The 20,466-nt window shown below is 40.4% G+C and overlaps 1 protein-coding gene across 1 annotated transcript in view; it reads left to right on the forward strand.

Moving 5' to 3' along the window:
• The window catches only part of LOC123517159 (piwi-like protein Ago3), a 269,657-nt gene that overhangs the window by 134,609 nt on the left and 114,582 nt on the right, over nt 1–20,466 (forward strand). Inside the window, exon 7 of the mRNA XM_045277139.1 lies at nt 570–769. Coding sequence (XP_045133074.1) covers nt 570–769 — 200 coding nt within the window. The remainder of the gene's footprint in view (nt 1–569; nt 770–20,466) is intronic.

Raw genomic sequence — 20,466 nt, forward strand, 5'->3', positions numbered from 1 at the left:
ACACCACCTCGAGAGGTGGTGTTCCCAGCAACCTGAGAGCAGCCTCATAGCAACCTCGTTACTGTCCCTCCAAGTGTTCGTGGATGCCATTTTGCGGCAGGAGGTTGCTCTGACGTTGTTCAAGTTCTTGGATCCAGCTCCTGGCAGCCAATGAGCACTTTTAGGCAGGCTACCAACCTCCACCTGCCAACAGCAATGAATCTTTGTGGATGCTATTTTACGAAGGTTGGTATGTGAGCAGGAGGTTGCTAAGGAGGTTGTCTGTACCAACATAGACAACAAGCTGCTTCTTGGATCCAGCCCCAGAGCACCCACCTATGGGCCAGCTGCGGAACTCTGTGGCACGTAGTTTGAAATTGTCTGGCGCTCAGTTTGAAAATGCGGTTGGGCCAAATCGCATATAAGCAAACTGATCGCGCAAATTAGATTAATTATATTATTTTTTTCGGTTGCGTTATAACAAAAACGCGTAAATCGAGAGTTACCTGTATATTGATTTTTAGCATGCAAGTATAAGAAAATAGAACAGATTTTTGTTAATTTTAGTATTTTATTTCACACTTACCCAGATTGTATTGTTTGAGACAACAAACCCACAAACAAATGGGAAAGTCACTTTAAAGATAATTTATAAGAAGAAAGTGAAGATGGATGAGTGCATTCAGTTCTACAATGTGCTTTTTAATCGCATCATGAGAAAGTTGAAGATGACAAAGATTGGAAATAACTATTACTCACCAGGAGGCTCAGTTCTAGTCCCACAACACAAGTAAGTAACTTTTTCTGTTGTCTGCCTAAATTTCAAGCTGTTATCTTTTCAGAGACTAAAGTAAGAAAAGTATTTCCACACAAATCGATCTTTATTCACGTTTCCTTTCTTCCACACATACCCTTAGATTCTAAAGTACTAAAAAATGCTATTATAGGCAATAATGTATGCTTCTGCATATCTTAGAGAGAGATTAAGACATACTGGTAGAGGAGCTGTAAATATTTGTGACAGGATGAAGTTGAGGGTGAATGAGATCAAGAGCAAAGTAGCATATATGATGAAAGGATGAATAAAGTGAAGTTCCTTGAGGAGGTGGAGTGCTTCAAGTAAAAGAATCATCATCCAAGATGGATAAATAGATAAGAGAAGTGAAGTTTAGAATGAAAAACTGTGGTATTACTGAAAAGTGTTTGATTTTAGGTCACTTGGAATTGATGTCTATTGGTGATTGTTTAATAACTAGTACTGACTGCATTGTATGAAGCAAAAACAAAGAGCATGGAACCAGTGGAAAAAGGGTAGTGAATAATCTAAAGAATATTAGCAGTAATACATATTGCTCAAGTAAGGAACAATATTTGTATGATAGAAATAGAGCAACAAATGTTACATGGTTGGTGAAGAAGACATGTAGATTTGACCTGAGTTGTGTAAGGTTGAGGAAAGGCAATTAGTGGAATAGATGGAGGATTGAGCAAGGAATCTTGAATAAGAGGAAGATGCATTGTGAATTAGTTGTGGTTAATTGATTTTCTGGGTGTCAAATCTACTTCGTGATAGGTGTTCAGAGTTTGTGGTGAAAATAATTCCGACATTGAAAGTCATCATAGTTATTATTTTTACAAAAATCAAGTGGATTGTATTTCATGAAGATCTTGACTGATTCTATCAAGAGTTCATGAAAGTGTTGGCAGAAGTGTGTTGTAGTGCATTTTTATATTAACATATTACAACTCATAGTATTAATTAATGCTTAAACCCTGATTCCCATAGCAAACATACACCTGTCTAATAACACCAATAAATAAGAATGAAAGAAATGCTTGAGTTACCATTTCTTGTTTTCTTTGAGAAGATGGCCAGACCTACATTCTATTCTTTATCTCTTACCAAGTGCTAAGCCACCTTCACTCGCCTCTTTGTTGTTATAGGAATTACACATCTGTCTAACAGCTAAGTGTTTGCACTGGCTCTTTTTCAGTTTTTTCCCTTAGTTTGTGCAACTGCACGGTGCTTTGTGTGCAGTGTAAGTATGTCACATAAGTGTTTAAATTGTTCTACCTCCCTTTGGTTGAGATAGATACACGTATGGAATGTCTTTCCTTTAAGGAGGTGGTTTTTATTTTTTATTCTCGTGATAGGTGTGTGGACTTTCACCACAACTAGTTTCAACGGCTTTGGAGAGTATTAGAGTCCTTAACAAGAGGGAGAAGAGCTTGTCTGTTTCAGGGAATAAGCATAAGAGTATGTTTTCCCTTCATTCCTGGCAGCTGCAGAAAAGAATGTACGAGATGATGCTGGCCTGGCTCTCCTAGGCCCTTCTTTTCCCTCCTGAGGGTTTTCCTTTCTAAAATTTTCATGCACTGGTGGCTCAGATAGACTGTTCCCAGACAGAGACTAGTGGAGAGTCCTGCTTGTCTTGGTGGGGTGCTTAAGCTATCAGGGTGGTCTGGCAGTGGGAAACAGGATCGAGTTGGTATTAGCAGTTACCACAGGCATAATGGCTTTCTTGCTCTAGTTTATGGGACAAGTAAGACAGTGCAGTGTCCAGGGAACATTTAGCACTGTTTATGGTAATTGGGTTGACAACAGCCATTTAGCTCCTATGCCTGGCATCTGGCCTCCAACCGAGGATATGGATTTTGGTGTCAGTCATACGGCTCCCTTTCCTGGCAGTCAGTCTCACCCCCAGAAGCTTTTTTTTTTTTTTTTTTTTTTTTTTTTTACGGGTGTGTGTGTGTGTGCATGTGTGTATTTACCTAATTGTAACATACGGGAAAAGAGCTATGCTCGTACTGTCCCGTCTCCATATCTACTAATGTCCAGCTTTTTCTTAAAATCATGAATATTCCTTGCGTTGACCACTTCCACGTCTAAACTATTCCATGCTTCCACCCTTCTATGAGGGAAGCTATATTTTTTCACATCTCTCCTATAAGTGGCCATTTTAGTTTTTCCCATGCCCTCTCGACATTCTTTCATTCCACATACACAGATCTTCCCTATCCATTTTTTTCCATGCCAATCATCACTCTATATATTGCTATCAGGTCTCCCCTTTCTCTCCTGTTTTCCAGGGTCGGAAGTTGCATTCTGTTCAGTCTGTCTTCATGTCAAATCTCTTAAGTCAGGCACCATTTTTGTTGCAGCCCTCTGTACTTTCTCTAGTTTCCTTATGTGTTTCTTTAAGTTCGGAGCCCACTGTATTGTTGCATATTCAAGCCTCGGTCTTATCATTGCAGTAATTATTTTCTTCATCATTTCTTCATCTAAATATACGAGTGCCACTCTTATGTTCCTCAATAAGTTCAATACTTCTCCAATTATTTTGTTTATATGTCTCTCTGGCGATAGGTCATTGGTAATTGTCACCCCAAGGTCTTTTTCTTCATGACTGGTTTTTATGTCTTCATTTCCTATCTTGTACATACTCCTGATTCTTCTTTCACTCTTGCCAAACTCTAATTTCTTGCATTTTGTCGTGTTGAACTCCATTTGCCATGTACAGCTCCATTTCCATATTCTGTCCAAGTCTTCCTGGAGTAGTTCGCAATCTTTGTCACATCTCACTTTTCTTAACAATTTTGCATCGTCTGCAAATAGGCTCACATAACTGGACACCCCATCCACCATGTCATTTATGTAGACCGCGAACATTACTGGTGCCAACACTGATCCCTGTGGAACTCCACTCTCCACCAAGCCCCATTCTGATGGTCTGTCCTTAATTATTGTTCTCATTTCTCTTCCTACCAAAAGTCTTCCATCCATTTTAGTAAACTGCCATGCACTCCTCCTACCATTTCAAGTTTCCAGATCAGTCTCCGGTGTGGTACCTTATCAAAGGCCTTTTTTAAATCCAGATATATTCCATCAGCCCAACCATCTCTTTCCTGTATTACATCTATCACCCTCGAATAGTAACATATCAGGTTTGTCGTGCATGAACGCCCTTTTCTAAAACCAAATTGACACTCACAAAGTATGTCATTTTTCTCCAAGAAGTCTGTCCATCTATTCTTCACCACCCTCTCACACATCTTAGCTACCACACTTGTAAGTGACACTGGTCTATAGTTCAATGGGTCTCTCTTGTTACCTGATTTATAAATTGGGACAATGTTAGCTGCGTGTGTGTGTGTGCAGGACAGGAGTATGGCCAAGGGCAACAAAAGTTTAAGAAAGAAAAAGAGCCACTTTAATGCCAGCTCCCTTAAAACTCTCGAAGAAGTAGCCAAAAGCTAGGGACAAATATCTTGAAGCCTCCCTTTTAAAAGAAGTCAAGTCATAGGAACATGGAAATACTGAAGCAGGCAGGGAATTCCAGAGTTTACCAGAGAAAGGTATGAATGATTGAGACTATTGGTTAATTCTTGCATTAGGATGTTGGAAAGAATAGGGGTGAAAGAAAGAAGAAAGACTTGTGCAGCGAAGCTGCATTGCAGGAGGCAGGGGAGGCATGCAGTTAGCATGATCAGTAGAGGATGGAGAAGCACGGCAGTGATGCAGTGAGGTGTGGGGTGAGGTGAGGGGTCTCGAGGAGGGAGATGACGCATGTGGAAAGAATAGGGGTGAAAGAAAGAAGAAAGACTTGTGCAGCGAAGCTGCATTGCAGGAGGCAGGGGAGGCATGCAGTTAGCATGATCAGTAGAGGATGGAGAAGCACGGCAGTGATGCAGTGAGGTGTGGGGTGAGGTGAGGGGTCTCGGGGAGGGAGATGACGCATGTGATGCGTGACAAGCTTTCTTGCAGTGATACCTTAGTTTCTTGTCTTCTCTTCTTTAAGGTTTTGATTGTAATTCTCATCAATTTGTGCCTGTAAGGATGTTATTTCTGACAAAGTAGAGAGCTAAATGATGCACCTTTCCTCTTCACGCCTTGCCATGTACTGTGATGCAGCTGCATGGGACATTTGAAAATGGCTTTCTGGTGGGAGGATATTTAATTAAAGAAATAAACTACACCATCTAGTAATTTAGGGTCTGAGGGTTTTGGAGTGACAAAAGTAATCAAAATTTTTAATCCCCGAAAATTAAATAGATAAATCCTGCACCGCCCCGCTAGAGTCCGAGTTGAATTGCTCAGCCATCATTATTATTATTTTGCCGACTGAGTTGCGCTCCTCCATTGTTTATAAGTTCTCATGTCCCAGTTGCCAAGTTGGGTTTATTGGAAGCACAATTCGAGCTTTCAAGATTCGTGTGGATGAGCACAAGGGACAGTCAAGCAGAACGGACCGTAGAAGCCACAACCCCCCACATTCAGCTGTGAGAGGTCACTCTGAGGTTCGTGATGTCTCCCTTAAAACTGAACACTTTAAAGTAATAGACAGTTGTAACAATTCACATCTCAGAATTCTGGAATCATTACATATCAAAACTAATTCTTCACAGCTAAATAATATGACTTCCGCTGTTCCGTTGCATATTGTATAGTTTTTTTTAACCATTATATTTTATGTACAATTTTTTATAATTTTATGTATAATTTTTTATTGTGTGTTTTAGAATTCTAATATATTTTAATTATTTTTAGACCATTGATGATGACATACTGAGATGTCAAAACGTCTGATATATAAAGAACAAAATGGTTAGAAAATAAAGATGTTTGTGTCAACGCTAGTTATTCTGTTTCTACTGAAGCTTATTTTATTATTATTATTATTATTATTATTGTTATAATTTTTTTAATTAATTATTTTTTTCTATTTTATTTTTTTCTATTTATTTATTTTTTTTAATTTATTTTTTCTATGTGTGTGTGTTGAGGGGGAGGAATTCGTATAAGTTGGACATTTGCGTTTGTCGGACCAACCTTTCCTTCTATTAGTCCAAGTTAGCGAGGGTCAACAGTCATCTATATGGGATGATAGAAATGTTTGATATTTCATTATTCTCCGTGCACCGGTAATGTTGACATCTTTCTCCCCTCTCCTCCATCAGTGCCTTACCAAACATATCATATATATCCCACAATCTATATCCTTCAACTTAAGGCAGGTTTCCAGGTATCAGTATGTTGGTGGCAATGCTACCCACTAGAGGTATCAGATAGATATTGTTGCTTAGTGGGTGGAGCTGCTACTAGCAAAAGAAGACTGACATGTTTGTCTTGTCCAGATGTTAGCAGCTTTATTTTATATTGCGACATTACTAATTCACTATCACTGTCACAGAGTCGAGGTTATCCTCATGGCATGAGCGTATATGAATTCTAAGATACGATATCCATTATAGCAGGCAATAGAGTGGAAACAAATTCAATATCGTGATGAAAGACAACATGCAGGCTAAAAGGACCACAAGAAGAAGAAGCGGCCGAGTCATCATGAGTCTCCGCTTTGTCTGTGGCCGATCGCATCTCTGCTTTATTTTTTGGTATTCCACGTAAGATTTCACTTTATGCATTACAAAACAATCCTTTCTGGGGGGCAAAGTTTATCAAAAGCTAATAGAAAAATATATGATTTTTTTTTTTTTTTTTTTTTTTTCCATGTGGTATGTTGGGGACCAGCCCAGAACACATCCCCCCTATTTCTATTATTTCCTATGGGAAAATTATGTCCGCTTAACGAATTTCTGCTCTATGAACAGCTTTAACACCCACTATCCTGTTCGTTAAGCGGAGTATTCCTGTACTGTGAGTGATGGGGAGGTGTGGCGTGGATGATGTCATTGTGGTGATTAAAATCAGTAGTTAGCGGTTAAGGCCTCGGGTATTTCGTTTAGGATTCATTAGTGTTTCAGTTATGGTGGTTCCTAGTTGATGTATAGAGGTGAGGAATAGCTTCCCTTCACTCTCTAACAAGAACTCGTCCCTACCAGGTGTGTATTGGTGATAACTTCTAACTTGTTAATAATTTATATATATGTTATAATATGTAGGTATACTGGGGAAGTTATGTTATATTATTATTGTCTCTATTTACAGATAACATGCTTATATTTTGTGTGTATTAAAGCCAACAGTTGGTGAGATGTGTTTTACTTATCACATCAGTCATCACCCCTGCTCCCCCGCACTGGGCCCTCTTGGATGACATGAACAGATACTGTATATGTAAATTTTTCTTACTGTATATCGAATCGAGGGTAGTAATTTCCAAATACTGTAACTGTGAATTTACCGGATGAAGGACTACTGTATAACGAGGACTTACTGTATATATGAGGCGTCTAGAACAAGAGGGGTATCCCCGCCAAAGTCAGTTTAGAGTAAGTCGCATTTAAAGTTTGGCAATGTTTATGAACGTGTAACTCTATAACCATTGATCCTAGAGAAAAGTATTATATATGAAAATACGCACCTGGAACAGACTTTTCTGAATATGTAAAGGAAAATAACCTATCCTTGAAAAAAAAAAAAACCTCATTAGAGGAAAAAAACAAAATTATCCCCATCACTTTTCCATTGGTCCACATTCCTCATACGCTTCCTACACTTACGTACCCGCTTCACGTCACTATCACTTGGTAAGTTGCGAGGGAAGGCCCTATGGCTGTGTTTTGAACAAGGGAGTGAGTGGTGTGGTGTTGTCCACGAGGCGCTGGTGTATTCAGCCTGTCAGCTTGCGTGATACAGTGCTTTCAAACTTGGAAAAAATTATCTGGATAAAACTTGTTGCAGTTTGTTCGAACAGCAGATGGTAATAAATGAAACCTTGTGGCGAAATATCGTTGTGTGAACCTTCGTTAAGTAGTTGTGTATATATATATATATAGTATATATATATATATATATATATATATATATATATATATATATATATATATATATGTTATTATTTTTTTTTTTTTATATATATATATATATATCAATTTATATATATATATATATATATAAAATAATTTTTTTTTTTTTTTTTTTATATATTTTCTTTTTTTTTTTTTTTTTTTTATATATTTTTTATATATATTTTTTTTTTCACTTTTGTTTTTTTTTTTTTTTTTTTTTTTTTTTTTTTTTTTTTTTTTTTTTTTTTTTTTTTTTTTTTTTATATATATTTATATTCAGTGGTACTTTGACATACAGTTAATTTGTTGTGATGAAAAATCTATATTAAATCAATTTTTTGAAATTAATAACAATTAGTTTTTTGATGTTTCAACTCTGTTTAAATATCAACCAAATATAGATTTGATATGAGATAAATACAATTTATTTATTTTATTGATATAAACTTCATGCTAAAATAACAACAACCCACATACAATCATACTTATACTCAGATTTGTAAGTTTGTTTGACATATTTTGTCATTTTTCTTCCTTTTCTTTGTATAACAGTCATATAAACTATGCTTACATCAATGTTCAACAATAAATGGTAGGAAATCACATATTTGATTTCTGATCCATATCCATGTTACTTCATAGTTGGGTTTTCTCCATGTTCATAACAATTTTTGAATCTCTATACTTCTTTACCAATCTCAAGACATTTCACTTCTTCTATTATTAAAACTTCCTCCTCAGACATTTCCTTTCTTTAAATATCATATGTATCCTCCATAAATTCTAAAAATTGAAAAATGTATCAGAACACACAAAAAATCACTTTTCTCTGTCTAGAAATGCTACATTTGATCCACATAAACCAAGATCTATCTTCAACCTGTGATATATTTTCATGAGACTTTTGTTTTCATAGAGAGGAAGAGCTGTCAGATCTTTTTCTCTGTCACTTTCTCTTATAATTATCATGATTTCACTTTATTACCTCTGAGATTATTTGTATTCTCTCATGTTACAAGACAATTTGAATCTATCAGAACACACAGAAAAGAGAGAAAAAAGAGAATTGCATTTTATCTTTCTGACATATGTTAAAAATAGAACATTTCTCATAATTCCTATTTGTCAAAGCTTTTCTTGTAAAGTAATCCATGAATATTGGTAAGTCACTTTATATAAAATGTTTTTGTTTTTTCTTTGATATTGAATATATGTTGTTTGTGATAATTTTGTTTTTCACTTCCCAGCTGTTAATCATTTAATTTTCAGTTTTGATTTTTTTGTTGTTTTCCTTTGTATTTGTATATATTATGATAATTGTTTTTTGTTTGTCTGTAATGATGATAGTAATAATATTCAATGCACTAATTTACATTTCTTTGAAATTATTTGGTATACATATATATTTGTCTTTAGCTTTGATTTTCATAGTGTATATATTGCAAACATGAGCACAAACACAAGATCCTGTTTGAACAATGGCTCAACCCTTTCACCAAAGATTTTGCTACCTGTTCACTTCTACAATAATTATTATGTTCATTATCCCAAATTTTCATTGAGTTCATAAATTTTCAAATATTTCTTGTCATCAAAATAATGTTTGCACCATTTCTCAAGTATCCTGTATGAATTTTTTATATATATATATATATATATATATATATATATATATATATACCAATGTTCAAGGTTCACACAACTTGCTTCCAATTTCATTTTACACCATCTGCTCTTTAACGAACACCAGACTCCTTTCTTTATCCATAATTTTTCCAAATTTGAAAGCCCACCATATCAAGCAAGCTGACCTTTTGTCACCATTCTCTAACCTGCCTCAAAATCCTACTGTAGAATAAATCGATCGATCAACTCTGTGTTCAAACATAACTCCCTCAAAACATAACAGGTCAGCCACTTGTCTTCCTCTCAAACCAAAATGCCCTGCAATTCCTATTTCATTATCTCTTTCTCTTTAAATGAACTCTTTCACAGACATAGAGGCCTATCAGTCTCCTCACTCATATTATACTGTCTCTTTTTCAAGTCAGCAGATTCTATTGAACTGGTCCATCTTCCTTCAAGCTAAAAGCCACCTGAACTGTGACTCTACAATGGATAAATGAAGAGTACATAAGTTTTATCTATAATATGCTTTGTTTACATTCCACAGGTTGCTTAGTGTCTTTCATTCCTCTTCTCCCTTCAAAGTTAAGATCATCAACATTGTAAAGTTCATACATACATACATTATTCTGTACATTATAATGACTTAAATTAACTCCTTGTTTAACTTCATAATTTACTTTCTTTAAACCTTTACTGTATGATGCATCTCGCTTTGTTACTCTCAATGGAAGTTCAAATCATTGTTAACTGTTATGTCTTGCAAGTGTTAACAAAGTGTTTTTCTGCCCTTGTTACATCCTGTGAAATATATTATATATATATATATAATATATATATATATATATATATATATATCATATATATATATATATATATATATATATATATATATATATATATAGTGGTCATTGAAATCTCATTGAAATCATGAGCCTCAGCTAACGTTGTACTACTTCACAAAGAACTAAGACCTAGATAACCGTGTAGCCTCAGTCAGCATCAGTCAGTCCAAAGTCAACACACAAGTCCAGACCCCTAAGTAAAAAGAAACACATAAGCAAATCAGTAACGTGAATACGATGACCAAGAAATAATATGAAAAATGCAATCAGAAATAGTACAAAACGTCCCGTGCCATCACAGCTACAGACTCCCAGCTACCGATCAGCAATGCACAACTCAGCATAGTCCGAAATCCCAAGTAGATAAGCATACCGTCCAAGCCTCAAGCCTCAGTCAAGCTTATCGGCAACATGAGCTACCACAAGCATGACATCGACATCCGTGTGTCGCCATGAAAACTGTGAAAATTCCCGTGATCAAAGTGAAATCAGTAAATCATGCAACCTCGAATGCCTGCCTCCGTGATAGCAAAATGCCTCCGTGCAACTGCACCCCACCATAGTGAAAACTCCGACCGACACATAAACCAAAAAGTCAAGAATGAAATGTCCAAGTTTAGCATAGTGTGCATAACTAGTAAGGCTATCACCTACACACACACACACACACACACACACACACACACACACACACACACACACACACACACACACACACACACACACACACACACACACACACACACACACATTAAAGTACAGCGTGGACTGCTGACGTCACGACCTAGACCAACTCGTCAGTGCCGTACACGTAGATCAAAAAACCTGACTCAAGCTGCAATAGTAGATCTCTGACTCACACTAAAGTCAGCATAAAGTCTATGTGGCCCCGGGATGTAAACTTACATGAGACGTGTAAATACTAAAACTAGTCAAATTGACTATGTACATGTTACCAAAGTACTACAATGTCAAATGATGATCAGAAATTGATAAATGATTTTTAGGTGACATTACTGACGTGCCGCACTATAAGATAAGAATGATGCATCAAAGTCGTAAGTCCGATTATAACAGGCCTGTCACCACCTCCATTCGTACAGCAAGGCTTGGGCAAATGCGCGAACAGGTCACCCTCCCAGCTACCCTAAGCGTGCGGTCCCAGGCCCGTAGTAACTACAGGATACACCTAGACTAGAATGACCCTAGTAACCAGTATTCATCTGTTAAATGTCAAAAATGCTCGATACGCCAAAATGGTTTTAAAGGTACAATGACTAGAAATTCCCAGCTCCAATCACAAGTTCCCGCTAAATTAAGTTACCCACCTCTTCGTACATTGAATACAGGAGTGGCACTGGTGCACCCTATACTCATTAATAGAAACGGATAGTATCCTATGAAACCTAAATTAGACCACGCGGTCCTACCACGTGCTAACGGTAGGGTGTCCTCAATGGGTAAAATCGGTTATACCAGCCTGACCATTTCCCAGACCTAGTCTGATAACCTACAAAGGTGTCCAGGTGATTGCCAGACTATGTACAGCTGAGTGAGCGAAATTCACACAAAAAATCTCGAAAGAGCATTTATGCTAAGACTTAGGTCCATTTTGCCGCGGTAGTCGGAGCCGTCACCTGGTCACCGGTAGCCTGCCCATGCTGCGCATGATACTCCTAAATGCCTAGGCTGCATAGGTCCCAGGTGGAGAAGAGGGTGGACCTAAAGTCCGTCATTTATTGTTTCCCGTTCGATTAAATCGGCGTAATGCCCCGCGTGAGGTGAACGGAGCTACTGGACCTCCATGGAGGGTCGATAGGCTCCCATATCCAGCTGATGCATCTGATGTCACACGTGGATAGGGTACGTGGGAGGTGGCCCAGGTCCAGGGTGGAGGTGGGCAGGCTACGGCTTTTAGAGTCCCGTGACTATCGATAGTCGCAGCCGGGTGGAGTAGCTACCCCTAAACAGGTAGCTGATGACGCTGGACCTGACCTGCACCCGTGACCTGGGCAGTGACTGGAGTAGGTCCTTACTGTATTCTATTTACATTACGGTAAGGTCCCCAGGGTCAGCTGCATAGCCTGGAGTAGTACCCCTCGGACGTTGCATGACCTAGGTCCCACGTGGATGAGCTGGCATGCATGGCAGGCTATGGAGTCGATATACGGGCTGCTCCCTCCCCATGTGACGTCCATATGAGTCATACGTTGCAGCTAGTGGAGCTAGGCTCCCATCCCCAGGTGCCCACCTAGCGTAGGGTGGCAGGTGGATGATATGCAGTACGGCGTTGGCTGGAGGTGGATGCATGGCATAGTCAGGGCTGGACCTCGAGGCCCTCGATAGTAGCTCGGCAGCTGACCTAGCGTCGATGAGGTATGTAGTACCATACGTAGGGGCTGGAGGTACTCCAGGCTGCAATGAGTGGAGTGGTGCCGGGCTGAACAGTCCCTCCCCGGCCGGGTCGAGGCTGATCAGGGCGGGTATCATGATGACTAGTGCACTAGGTAAACTACCTAGGACGGGGCTTGTAGTGGGGTCGGAAGGCTGAAAATGGATGGCAGCTCAACACCCCTGAAAAATCGCTCGCATCGCATGCAAATACAAACCGTGCCCCTACGATTTGAGTGTCAAATCGAAACACTCCCGCACATGCTAAGATGTAACAAGAAATATCGGTCCAGCGGTTAACCGTCAGGTAACCTAAAATGGTAAAGGGGTCAGACTGCCTGGTTTTGGGCCCAGGTATGTATTACGTCGAATAATAACTTACATAAAGTGCCTGACAACATTCGGTAATGGGATCGCTACCTACAATCTGGGGTGATACCACGATCGAGGTCATAGCCTTGGGTCCAGTTATGTCCAGTTTCCGAATACTGCCATGGTCCACAGCTCAAGGTAGTATGACCTCAAGTTTGTAACGGTACCATAAGTCGATAGTGCATACCCGAATGCGGATACAATGTAATCTGCGCCCCTAGGAAAGGGAGTAGTGGGCTAGGCGGCGGATGGATCATAATGGGCACTGCCCCATATGCAGTGCATCCTTGCATCAATGTGTGTGCCTGCATGAAGCGACGTAGGATTACCGACGGTACCCCACTCTTTCGGCAGACCTTATTGCGGGTTTGCACCTATCGATTGGATGGACATTAGCATGCGGAAATTTGCGAAATAAATGCGCACCTAGGTGGCGCTGAGGCTAAGCGTGAGATCGGCAGGTGGAGGCTGAGCTGCCCCATTCTCGATCTATGCAGGGGTGGGCCACTATGGGAAGGTCGCGCACTCCGAGTACCATGGGATCGATGCCCGTAGTGGATGGAGCCTGCATACTACTGACGGCTGGAGCCTACTGGATGGTGGGGCATCCGCATGTGACCTAGCGCCTACGTATGTCCGGACGGTGAGTGAGCTGCAGCCTAAATGCATAGCCCAGCTCGGGACTGGACCTACCTGGCACTGCCAGTTCGAACGCGACCTCAGCTACTGCACGGCTGACGCTACGTATGTGGCACCGCTGGGGCACGTAGGGGCTGGGACCTCCCAGCAAAAATCGACCTACAGTGTCCACTCCCCACCTGGGAGGTACGGGTCGAGTGGATCCCATGCACTCCATGTGCCCAGCCTGTAAGTGTCAGGCTGGCATGTAGGTCATCCACCTGGCGGAGCTACCCTGGGGCATGAGCTGGCATCCATATCCAGTGCGCCATGCACTCCATACGTGGAGGTCAGTGCGATGATAGCTAGTGGTCACGTAGCCGGACCCAACCAAAATGCCGAGTCCCAGTAGGGTGCAGTTTGGGTTCGCAGCTATTTACGATGCATGGGACGTCCCCACCTGCACCTACCTGGATGCAGCCTATCCAGGTCACCCTCCATGTGGGACTCCCATGGATTGGAGGTAAAGCTGCATTGCTCTTCTAGATGAGACTGATAATGGGTAATTTATAGCTAATGCGACCTGGGGTCTATTCAATACAGCTTATTGAATGGGAGCATGGGAATGGCAAAATGAATGTTAAAACCATAGTCAAATGGTAATGGTATATGCAATACCGCCGGGCCTGATGTAATGGGACCATCTAATTTGAATCAGAAGACGGAGTGCCAAATTGGAGTATAACGTGCAGTAAAGAAGTAGTCGTACTAAATCTGGGGTTCTGAAGGTCGGGCAGCTGCAGCTAGGTGGACCTTATTGGATGTGGTACGTAAATCGATTTGGATGAATAACTTAGGACCGGATTAAGCTGGGGAGGGGATTGCAACTTACATTGACCAGTGCTATGTAATAGAGCAAGTGAGGTGATGTCCACTCTATGCGAACCTAAGTACCGTACTAGCTCTCTGGCGGCAGCGTGGATCGCACCGCGTAAGAGCCTACACGTAACGATAAAGTTTCTCTAGTTCTGTGGGATCACACTGAGCCTGGCATAACTGAAACAATTGGGTTTGGAAATTATGGGGTGATCATCCAGACAATTATGCAATGGATAAGGGGCTGCTGATAGTAATGTTTACCCCAGGATGCCAGGAAATTAATTATCGGACGCCTGGGGTACCATGTTAAGGGTCGGGTATGGATCCGACTAGCTGGGATGGAGGTGCACAGCTAATGCATCGTAGAGGTGTAGACCTCCTCGGACCTCAACTTCGTCCATCCATCACGCCTAAATAGTAATGGGAACAGCAGATATGCACGCTCCATCGGTCCCTGTAGTTTACAGGGCTATCATATTGGAGTATTAGGCATTGTAGACCTAAGCTTTTTTTTTTTTTTTTACATTACAAGGGCACTGGCCAAGGGCAAACAAAGTGTTGGAAAAAAAAAATCCCGCTGGTTGCCAGGCCCTGTTAAGAGGAAAGTAGAAAGAGAAAAACAAAAAATCTAAAAGGAGGGTCCAGTTAACGTAAGAGGTGTCTTGACACTCCTCTTTTGAAAGAGTTTAAGTCATAGGCAGGTGGAAATACAGACACAGGTAGAGAGTTCCAGAGTTTACCAGTGTAGGGAATGAAGGAGTGAAGATACTGGTTAACTCTTGCATTAGGAAGATGGACAGAATAGGGATGAGAAGAAGTAGAGAGTCTTGTGCAGCGAGGCCGCAGGAGGGGAAGGCATGCAGTTAGCAAGTTCAGAAGAGCAGACAGCATGAAAACAGCGGTAGAAGACAGATAAAGATGCAACATTGCGGCGGTGACTTAAAGAATCAAGACAGTCAGTTAGAGGAGAAGAGTTGATAAGACGAAAAGCTTTAGATTCCACCTTGTTTAGTAAAGCTGTGTGTGGATCCCCAGACATGAGAGCCATACTCCATACACGGGCGGATAAGGCCCTTGTACAGAGCAAGCAGCTGGGAGGAGAGAAAAATGGACGAAGACGCCATAGGACACCTAACTTCTTGGAAGCTGATTTAGCAAGAGTAGAGATGTGAAATTTCCAGTTTAGATTTTTAGTGAAGGATAGACCGAGTGTGTTTAATGTAGAGGAGAGGGAAGTTGAGTGTTATTGAAGAAGAGAGGATAGTTGTCTGGAAGGTTATGTCGAGTAGATAGTTGTAGAAATTGAGTTTTGAGGCATTGAACAAAACCAGGTTTTCTCTGCCCCAATCAGAAACAAGTGAAAGATCAGAAGTTAGGCGTCCTATAGCATCTCGCCTTGAGTCATTTAATTGTTGTTGGGTTGGGCGTCTGTTGAACGCTGTTGAATAATGCAGGGTGGTATCATCAGCATAGGAGTGGATAGGGCATTGAGTCAGATTTAGGAGATCATTGATGAATAATAGAAAGAGAGTGGGTGATAGGACAGAACCCTGTGGAACACCACTGTTGATAGTTTTAGGGAAGAACAGTGACCGTCTACTACAGCAGCAATAGAACGATCGGAAAGGAAACTGGAGATGAAGGTACAGAGAGAAGGATAGAATCCGTAGGAGGGTAGTTTAGAAATTAAAGATTTGTGCCAGACTCTATCGAAGGCTTTCGATATGTCAAGGCCGACAGCAAAGGTTTCACCGAAGTCCCTAAAGAGGATGACCAAGATTCAGTTAGGAAAGTAAGAAGATCACCAGTAGATCTGCCTTTACGGAAACCATACTGGCAATCAGAGAGAAGGTTGTGAGCTGATAGATGCCTCATTATCTTCCTATTAAGGATAGACTCAAAGGCTTTAGAAAGGCAGGAAATCAAAGCTATAGGGCGGTAGTTAGAAGGATTGGAGTGGTCACCTTTTTTAGGGACAGGTTGAATGTGAGCAAACTTCCAGCAAGAAGGATAAATAGAAGTAGAGACACAGATGAAAGAGTTTGACCAGGCAGTGAGCGAGTTCAGGCACAGTTTTGAGAACAACAGGAGGGACTCCATCCGGACCGTAAGCCTTCCGAGAATCAAGGCCAGAGAGGGCCAGGAAAACGTCTTTATAAAGAATTTTAATTTTAGGGATGAAGTAGTCAGAGGGTGGAGGAGTAGGAGGAATATGCCCAGAATCATCCAAAGTTGAGTTGGTAGCAAAGGTTTGAGCGAAGAGTTCAGCTTTAGAAAAAGAAGAGACAGCTGTAGAGCCATCTGGATGAAGTAAAGGAGGGAAAGACGAAGAAGTAAAGTTGTTAGAGATATTATTGGCTAGATGCCAGAAATCTCGAGAGGAGTTAGAATTGGAAAGACTTTGACATTTTCTATTGATGAAAGAGTTTTAGTAAGTTGGAGAATAGATTTGGCATGATTACGGGCAGAAATATATAGGGCATGAGTTTCAGCAGTTGGATGGCTACGGAACCGTTTGTGAGCCGCCTCTCTATCATTGACAGCACGAGAACAAGCAGAGTTAAACCAAGGCTTTTTAGCTTTAGGGTTAGAGAAAGTATGAGGAATGTATAGCTCCATGCCAGAGATAATCACCTCTGTTATGCGCTCGGCACAAAGAGAAGGATCTCTGACATGAAAACAATAATCATCCCAAGGAAATCAGAATAGTACTGCCTTAGTTCCTCCCACTTAGCAGAGTTAAAATGCCAGAAGCACCTCCGCTTAGGCGGGTCCTGAGGCTGCACTGGAGTGATAGAACTGGTAACGGAAATTAGATTGTGGTCGGAGGAGCCCAACGGAGAGGAAAGTTTAACAGAGTAAGCAGAAGGGTTGGAGGTTAGGAAAAGATCAAGAATGTTGGGCGTGTCTCCAAGGCGGTCAGGAATACGGGTAGGGAACTTCACTAGCTGCTCTAGGTCATGAAGGATAGCAAAGTTGAAGGTTTGTTCACCAGGTTGGTCAGTGAAAGAAGATGAAAGCCAAAGCTGGTGGTGAACATTGAAATCTAAAATGGAGATCTCAGCAAAGGAAAGTGAGATAAGATGTGCTCCACCTTGGAAGTCAAATAGTCAAAGAATTTTACATAGTCAGAGGAATTAGGTGAGAGGTATACAGCACAGATGAATTTAGTTAGAGAGTGACATTGAAGTCTTAGCCAGATGGTAGAAAATTCTGAAGATTCAAGATTGTGGGCACGAGAGCAAGTGGTGTCGTTACGCACGTATGCGCAACATCCAGCTTTGGATTGAAAATGAGGATAGAGCAAGTAGGAGGGAACAGAAAAGGGGCTGCTGTCAGTAGTCACAGACAACTGTGTTTCAGTTAGGAAGAGAAGATGAGGTTTAGTAGAGGAGGTGGTGTTCCACAGATTGAAAATTAGAACGAAGGCCACGAATGTTGCAGAAATTGATAGTGAAAGTATTAGATGAAGTGTCAAGACACCCAAGGTCGACAGCAGAGGGCAGTCCGACCTGGGGACATTTATGGTCCCCTCCCAGAGGGGACTCCGAGGCAGGGCGTGGTGAAGCCATTATTAAATTTTGATTTGAAGAGTGTAAAAGTGTAAGGTGTTGTAGTGTAGTGTAGGAAGTAGTAGAAGTTGTCTTTAGAGGGCAGGCTGCAGCTGCTCAATTGTATAAATGAGACCACAAAGGGAACCGGGAAGAGAGGACACGGGAATCACTCAGTCTGCAGCACTGCCTACATCCCCGTAAGTACCTCTCCTGGAGTATTCCACCGGGCGGCAGGTGACTACAATCCTTTTCCTTTTCCACCTTTTTCAACACTACTTCTTCACCCATCTTATATGACCCTCTTGGCCGTCTTCCACTCTTCCCATCTCCATCACATGACTTTTGCTCAGATTAAATTCCATTTGCCACCTCTTGCTCCACTCCCAAATCTTATCCAGGTCTGCCTGTAAAATTTCACAATCTTCTTCACTCTTCACACACCTACACAACTTCGCATCATCCGCAAACAAATTAATATAACTGTTTACTCCCTCTGGCATGTCATTAATATATACAAGGAAAAGTATTGGTGCCAGCACTGAGCCTTGTGGGACTCCACTCTCCACCACCAACCAGTCCGACTTTGCATCCCTTATTACCGTTCTCATCTCCCTCCATCTCAAGTAGTTTTCCATCCACTTTAACACTTTTCCTTTCAGTCCTCCATAAATCTCTACTTTCCATAACAGTCTCGTGAGGTACCTTGTCAAAAGCTTTCTTTAAATCCAAATATACACAGTCCATCCATCCCTCTCTCTTGTATTTTGTCAACCACTCTTGAATAAAAGCTCAGTAGATTTGTTACACATGACCTCCCTTTCCTGAAGCCAAATTGATGATCCGATAATAACTTATGATCCTCCAGGAACCGTATCCAATATTTCTTTATCACCCTCTCACAAATCTTACCGACCACACTTGTTAGAGACACAGGTCTATAGTTAAGAGGCTCTTCCTTACTGCCTCCCTTATAAATGGGCACCACTTCAGCTCTCTTCCACTCTACTGGTACTTCCCTGTTTCTAATGAGCACCTTATAATATCATATAATGGATCAATCAATTCTTCTCTACACTCCTTCAATAATTTTCCTGAAACTTCATCTGGTCCCATCGCTTTATCATCTTTAAGTTCCTCCAACATTTTATATAACTCCTTTTAGGTATCTTAATGTCATCCATGTGCACATTTCCTTGTACATTCTGTGGCTTTACAAACATTGTTTCTTTAGTAAATACTTGCTGAAACCTATTATTTAGCAATTCCGCTATATTCTTAGGGTCATCTACTATCCCTTGCTCTCCTTTTAATCTTTCAATGGACTCTCTCTTTTAAGTTTACCATTTATGAACCTGTAAAACAATTTTGGATGTTCCTTACTCTTGTCTACAATATCTTTTCAAATTTTCTTTCTTCCTCCTCCTTACCCTCACATACTCATTTCTTGCCACTCTATAATTCTCCTTATTTAGTATATTCCTGCTCTTTTCCATCTTTTCCAAGCCACATCTCTCTTTTCCTTAGCCTTAACACAAGTTGCATTAAACCAATCCTTTCTTCCTTCCTCTCTTGGTTTATACTTTGGTACAAATTTCATAACTCCTTCTTTATAATATTTCATAAAAATCTCATATTTCTTTTGCACTTCTCTGATTTGTAACATCTCCCAATCTAATTTTCTGAAATAATTTTTCAAACTTTCTGTGTCCATCTTTCTATAATTCAATCTACCACTCCTGTATGTCTCGTCCTTCCTTCGCTGTGTTGTTGCTATCTGCATTTCCATAACCACATGATCACTCTTTCCCAAAGGACACTTGTATTGTATATCTCCACATAGGTACACTTCTCTTGTTAACACCAAATCCAGTCTAGCCGGTTCATCATCTCCTCTATATCTAGTATTTTCCTTCACCCTCTGTTCCATCATATTTTCCATCATTAGATTAAGAAATCTCTCTCCCATGCTTCCTCTCCAACACCACTTACTAGATTTTCCCAATCCACCTCCTTACAATTAAAATCTCCTACTAGTATCACCTTTCTTTTCCAGATAATACACTTTCCAAACTCTGTAAAGTATCCTTGATCATATTGTCGTATTCCTTAATGTCCAAGAATTTGTTTTAGGAGGTACATAGGTCACCATGATTATTAATTCTTTTCCATCACTTTTTATCCTTATGCTTATCACTTCTGCATTGTTCTTCCCATACCAAACCTTATCCACATTTATTTATTTCTTCGTCATAATCATAACTCCTCCTCCACCTTTACTCTCCTATCCTTTCTCCATATATTATATTTATTATCCAAATTTATCTTTGTTTTTCATGCAATTTTGTCTCAGTCAAACACACTATATCAGGCTTCTCCACTATCATATAGTCTTGCAATTCCAATCTACTTGACAGTATCCCATCTATATTAGTATACATTACGGTCCACCCACT

This window comes from Portunus trituberculatus, chromosome 41, assembly GCF_017591435.1.
Source record: "Portunus trituberculatus isolate SZX2019 chromosome 41, ASM1759143v1, whole genome shotgun sequence".
NCBI lineage: Eukaryota > Metazoa > Arthropoda > Malacostraca > Decapoda > Portunidae > Portunus > Portunus trituberculatus.